This window comes from Cyprinodon variegatus, unplaced genomic scaffold (genome assembly GCF_000732505.1).
Source record: "Cyprinodon variegatus isolate N-32 unplaced genomic scaffold, C_variegatus-1.0 Scaffold846, whole genome shotgun sequence".
NCBI classification, from domain to species: domain Eukaryota; kingdom Metazoa; phylum Chordata; class Actinopteri; order Cyprinodontiformes; family Cyprinodontidae; genus Cyprinodon; species Cyprinodon variegatus.
In genome coordinates this window covers 243,508-249,721 of record NW_015151299.1, presented here as the reverse complement: position 1 = coordinate 249,721, position 6,214 = coordinate 243,508, and the positions used below count along the sequence as shown (strand labels likewise).

The 6,214-nt window shown below is 36.0% G+C and overlaps 1 protein-coding gene across 3 annotated transcripts in view; it reads left to right on the top strand.

Moving 5' to 3' along the window:
- Nucleotides 1-59: 59 nt before the first annotated feature.
- sema3e (sema domain, immunoglobulin domain (Ig), short basic domain, secreted, (semaphorin) 3E) overlaps nucleotides 60-6,214 on the top strand; it is a 30,360-nt gene continuing 24,205 nt past the window's right edge. Inside the window, exons 1-2 of one of the 3 annotated variants that reach the window (XM_015397256.1) lie at nucleotides 61-264; nucleotides 353-1,178. In XM_015397256.1, coding sequence (XP_015252742.1) covers nucleotides 1,046-1,178 — 133 coding nt within the window. In that variant the 5' untranslated portion in view covers nucleotides 61-264; nucleotides 353-1,045. Of the gene's footprint in view, nucleotides 1,179-6,214 lie in introns of all 3 variants that reach the window. The other 2 variants (XM_015397257.1, XM_015397255.1) reach the window with 2 other exon arrangements.

The window sequence follows — 6,214 nt, the reverse complement described above, 5'->3', positions numbered from 1 at the left end:
AGAGGAGAGGAGAGGAGAGGAGAGGAGAGGAGAGGAGGGGTGGTCTGTGGACTGAAATGGGAGGCAGTGTTTCTAAGAGGAGGGGAAAGTCTCTCAGAATGGGAGAAGACCTCAATGCATACAGCCGCCCTGGAGGGAATGAGATCTCAAGACAGTCTCGAGGAAGACAAAGATTCCTATCCCGCCTGACTGATAGAAAACTCCCAACATTATCAGTAACTTTACTCCCACAGGTTCTTCTCCGCTCACACCACACTGTGACAGGTAGCATGAGATATGCATATTTGGTAGAAACCATCTTACCTGACTAACCAAGGTTTTGATCCTCCCCCGATTATTTGAATGTCAACAGACTTAAGAGCTGAAGCTTCACTTTGCTGAGAGACTGCACGCCAGGCACGAGGCTCCCTACTCCTCCCCTCTACCACTCTGTCTTTTACTGGGCTCTTGTCCAGAGAATGACTGGCCCCAGTGGACCTGAGAAGAGGATCACACACCGAAGACAGAACAGCAGCTTTTACTCTGCAGGCTGGGATTCTACAAATCAGCATATTTAACACCATTTTGGGATTCGTAGACTGGCTTGTCATTTTTCCACTTTTTTTTTTCTTCACTACATCAGAAACAGTGGAGCAAACGCTGCATTTGCTGACAGCTAATAAAAACAGACGGACTAACATATGGACAGAAAGCAGTGAGCACTGCGGCGTGAATGTAGCAACTGGACTTCTATCTGTGGTTGCTAAGACCAAGCAAGGATAATAGCCAAAGCACTTTCATTTCCACCAAAGGTTGTGGGTGGATGCAGCTTTCAACAGACTGCTATAGGGGAAAGCAGTCACTGCATACAGACTGCCTGTATAGCTTATCGGCATTGTGATAACTCAGAGATAATGCTCTGCTAGCTTGAAATAAATTATTCTTCAATACTGAGGACTATCCTCTGGGTGGAAATACATTAAAATACCTGTGGAGTTTCAACCTCTCTTATACTTTGCTGCTCATGCTGTGTGGACTTTCAGCATTTTAACCTAATGACTATAGAATGTTAGTATTAGAGATCATGGCAGGATGGATGCAATCTGTAAATCAGTCAATGATGCTGCTATGTCTTATTTTCCTGGGAATGGCTCCCACTGCAAACAGCATATACCCAAGGATACGGCTCTCCCACAAAGGTAAAAATACACATTCTGTGTCTGTTTATCTTTCCTTTTTTAATCGCCTGAAGTATAAAAAAAAAAAATACATAGTACATAACATGTATGCTGTCAAAAATTAAGAAAAAAAAAGTTAAATTTTGAGAATATATTTTTTATTGTAGTTCCCTCAGAGTGCAAACTGAGAATAGGGTGGGTGCAACATAGCATAGTTTTACAAAAGGCTGCTGTTACTAGTTTTAACTAGTTCTTGATATTAAATTAGGATGATAAATAAAGTTCTGTTTTTGCAAAACATTTTCCAAAATTATTTCTATTTTAAATTAGTATTTATACGTTTTCTGATGTGGACCAAATGGTTTTCCAACCTGGAAGCCCTTCAGTTGGGGGATAAACAGACACTTCAAAAAAATTATTCCAGGTGTTAGTTGCACCTTAAAAGAAGTTTCTGTTTATTGTTGACATGACAACTTTATATAGACTAGATGGCCCAGCTGTGCTGTGCAACGTAATTTCTATGAGGTTGCACTTTGCAGCTCTATAATACCTGTAAGCCAATAGCAGTTTTTTATTAGGATTATATGGCTCTACACCAAGAGTGCACTTCAGAAAAGGGTAGCTAAAACACTTAAGGAAAAGAAATACATTTAATTATCAGTTGCAACGCTAATAGCTAGGTACAATGCTGCTTGTAAAAGACTCAGAAAATTGATGTCTGATGTGTAGATGTCTGCTGTGCAAATTTGGCAGCTAACAGATTTCAACTCTACTTTTCTAATAAATAAGTATATATATATATATATATATATATATATATATATATATATATATATATATATATATAGTGTTATCTTCATTTACAACTGATGCTTCAGGAGCATCCTTCATTTGTTTTGGTCTCTCTGCTATGGTGGCTGACAAACCATAATGTGGCTTTCTCTCGTGCTATACTGGTACAGGAATGGTTATGGAATGTATTTCTTTTTTTTATGGGAGTGTTTCTGAGAGTAGGAGACAAGTGTCTATGCAATTGTGGGTGTTTATTTGTGCATGGGGTGGCTGATTTGGATGTGCTTGTGCTGGTATGCAGACAGATTGCTGTGTATCTCTTTGACAATAATGAGGGTTTTTATCTGAAGATAAAATATCTTGAGTAAACACTGTATTTTTTTATTTTTTTTTATGTTTCCTTTGAACTCTATAGCAACAAGAGGCAATAATTCCACATAAGCCAGTTAGTCATGGTTGGAAATAGGTGTGGAATTTGGATGGTCTCTAACTAATGCATGTGCACTCAAAGAATTTAATGAGAGTTGACAAGTCTTGTCCATCAATAGGTAGTCATTCTGAACATTTCATATGTTGCAGTAGTTATTTCTTTCAGTTTCAGTTGTAAACATAACAAAGGTATCCAATAAAACAAAAACAAAAAAAGGTTTTCTCTTCAGACTTACAGCTAACAAAACAACATAATGTATAAATAACTGCCTACATGCTTAGTCAGTAATGCCACATGCGTTTTAGGTGAGGTCGTAATTTTCATACATCATCCTTTTTTTCTCTATACCTAAGGGTAGAGCTATCATAATGACTGACATCCCTGCCCAACCTGTGTCATGACTCTTTGATGCATGTTCTGGCAAGTACAGAGCACCAGGAAACAGGCTGCAGTTGGATCCTATCATTATGGAATGATAAACATTCCTAATACATGCCTCATGGGCTCTAACACTTATATTTGCACACAACCGTCGATTCAAACAAACTCAAACAGACAACATCATAGGCAGTATTGTGTGAATTCTTTAAAGATGTTGGACATGGATGAAGCTCAGTTCAGAAGCATAAGGATGAGGTTCTATTGACTGATAGATGGATGCAAGACTGATGCCACAAAATCTGGCAACAAGAGCGATGAGAAAAAAAAATATTATCTTTGAGGGAAAGTTTTGTTAATTTTATCTTTGCTGACATACCTGCTTCTCATCAGGAGGGCTAACAATAGACGGATCAGTAGAGACGTGAATAAAATAAGAGAACAGCAAGTTTAGAGTTTCTGAAGTGGCATCACTATGCACATTTGACTGTTTTTATGTGTTCCACACTTTGCAGATGTTATAATGTTAATACATTTTTTTCTTATTTCTTTTTCATCTGTTCTCCATTTTGTGTTTAGCCCACTGGACCAGTGAATATCATGTCATGTGCATTTTAAATCACCTTCATAGCCACATCTTTATTTGCATATACTACCCGTTAACTTAAGGCTTTTACCTTAATTGCACAGGGTATTGAGTTAACAGTTCTGAAACCGCACAGTCTTTACAAATATTTGACCTTTAACGTTGACTGCAGAAAATCTAAAAACTTTAAACACAAACCTATAACATTCAAGCAGCCTGAGTGCTTGGATATTTAGTCCGTCAGACTTGCCAAATAATGGATTGTTATACTTTGAAAAGCCCTGCAGGGAGATACACTCAGTCCAGCAGAGATAAAAAGACACTCTTTGCTTTGTAATATTTTTGTGCCTTTGGACACAGATCCATATGATTTGAATTCGCATCATTCAAGTTTCTTGGCAGCTTATTGGAGATCGCCTTGATACCAGAAACGAGATCTTGTTTTAGAACAGCCATCAATATTGCTGCCACTAAAGCTATTGCACAGCTAAGCATGTGTATGAGCGTCAGTAGGCTGTAGCTTAGTGTCCAGGCTTGCATTTAATTTACTGACTCCGCAGTCTTACCACAACGCCTAGCTAAATCTACTTAGTATGATACAGCAGTTTCAATAATTTGTAAGTTGTAAACCAGGAATAAAAAAAAAACTATTTTATAGTTTAATATGGGGAGAATTTTACCTTAAAAAGGGCCTTATACTTCAAAAAGAAAATCTTTTTGGCATATCATTTATTTTAAAATTTAGGTATGGTACAAGGGTTTTCATTCTGTTCATGTCGACTGGATGTTTTAAACCAGAATTGAGAATTGATTTTAAGTGATTATTAACAAAAAAAAAAAAATATATATATATATATATATATAAACAAATTTGGGTTCATGACTGCAGCGACATTTATCTACTTGTACCAACGGGAAGTTGCTTAGAGCTATTTCAGTGTGGTCTTTTTGATATCTTAAAAGGTGCTAAAATCTTAGATAAAAAATATAACAGTATGTGAATTCTTTATCCAAATGCTTAACAGATATGTAGACAAAATTTGCTAATGTAGTTTTGAAGCTGTGCTGTTTTAAATTGAGTGGTAGGTGGCCCTTTTTATGTTTTAATTATTTGTCTGTTGCAACTTCTTGTATTAGAGAAACTTGGGAAATTTCTTTAATTTTATTTAATCAGGGATCACTGCAACAGGCTTGGTAATGCATTAATCTGTGCTTCATACAGCGAGGGAAACTTAGGCAACTCTGTGACAGGGTTCCTTTGGTATCCCACTGATAAAACGTGATGTCAAACCTTTAGAGTAATCTTTTACACAGCTAATTAAAAAAGTTACCAGCACATGCCTTGTGACAGGACATATAAAGTCAGGTTTTTCAGCCCAATTACACAAAAGTTAACAGAACCAAAACTGATGGATGTACTTTACAGTTTTAGAAAATAATTTAAAACTGAATGAGATTATAGTTCATGCTTAATACGTATTTTTTAACTACAGTAGTTGACTTCATGATTATCTGTGATGTTAACCTGATGAAAAATATATATACTTATTAATAATTGACTTTTAAATGTTTTTTACTGTTACCAAAAATGTTAACTCTTATAAAATGTCAGCATTTTGGTATGCAGTGAGGGTTCTAGTTGGAAAAGGGATTTATTGACTCAGAGCTACTTTAAATTATTTTGCTAATTTGTTTTTATGAATGTTGAGAATTACTTTTCATATGATAGTAATACTATTTTGCAATGTCCTCCAAAAAAATATCCCAATGAAAAACAGATTGAAAAATGTGGAAACCAAATTTTTTTTATTTTGGAATGCGAGTAAGTTAACTGTTTAAAGGCTGCATTTTAAAACTAACATCATTGTTTTAAAAGTAAATCAATTACAAATGCTCTTTCTCTTTTGCCATTTTTTTCTCCATGTTATATCTGAACATTAGGTTTCCACAAGCGATAATGTTAAAGGGTAGTGTAACTTCATACATGTCCTTTTAAAAACAATAAACAATAGTGCAGATACAAAATTTATTTGGTGCATGTTCTTTGAAAATGCTAAAGCAGTAGTTCAGTGTTCATTTTTCTCAGCACTTTTAGTAAAACTAGGTTAGACAAAAAGACTCTAAGGTACATAAACACAGGGATTACTCAGGTGGCAATTATGGATGTATTCAAGCCTCCCTTTGAACTGTAATTTTAGACCTCCATCTCCTAAGAAGAAAACACTTTCAGTATATATCTTTTACAGCCTCTGAACCAAGGAGCTTTGGGTAATTTGGGAAAAACCAGAGTGCATGAAGTGAAGGCAGGAATTTATGTTGCTCATTTCTTCTAATCTGGTAGGTGAGGAGTCTAATTTTCTGATTTTCAAATTAAACAAGTGTAAATTGGAGGGTAGACAAATATTTAGGTAACTACTTTCTATTAAATTAGAGGGATTAAAGCTAATCGTTTTTAACACCCTCTCTTATCTATCTAGCTCATCTTTTAGTTCTGCTTATTTTGTGTATGCCTCAGCATCACTATTCCTACTATTTAATGTGTGTGCTCCACTGCTCCTTAATGAGATGTCCAGAGGGGAAGGCAGCTGTTGAATGTCTAATATCTGTTTTGACCTTTTTCTTGGTGTAGGGGAGAGGGAGAGAAATTGAGTTTTTCAGAGGAAAGATGAGTTGAAGGGTAGGTTTAAGCCTTCAAAGAAAAACGCTGAAGGATAAAAAATATGAATTTTAAAAGAAAATGAAAAGGTATAAAGGAAAATCAGGCAAGAGCTGTTCATTATTTGATGGATGGATGGATGGATGGATGGATGGATGGATGGATGGATGGATGGATGGATGGATGGATGGATGGATGGATGGATGGATGGATGG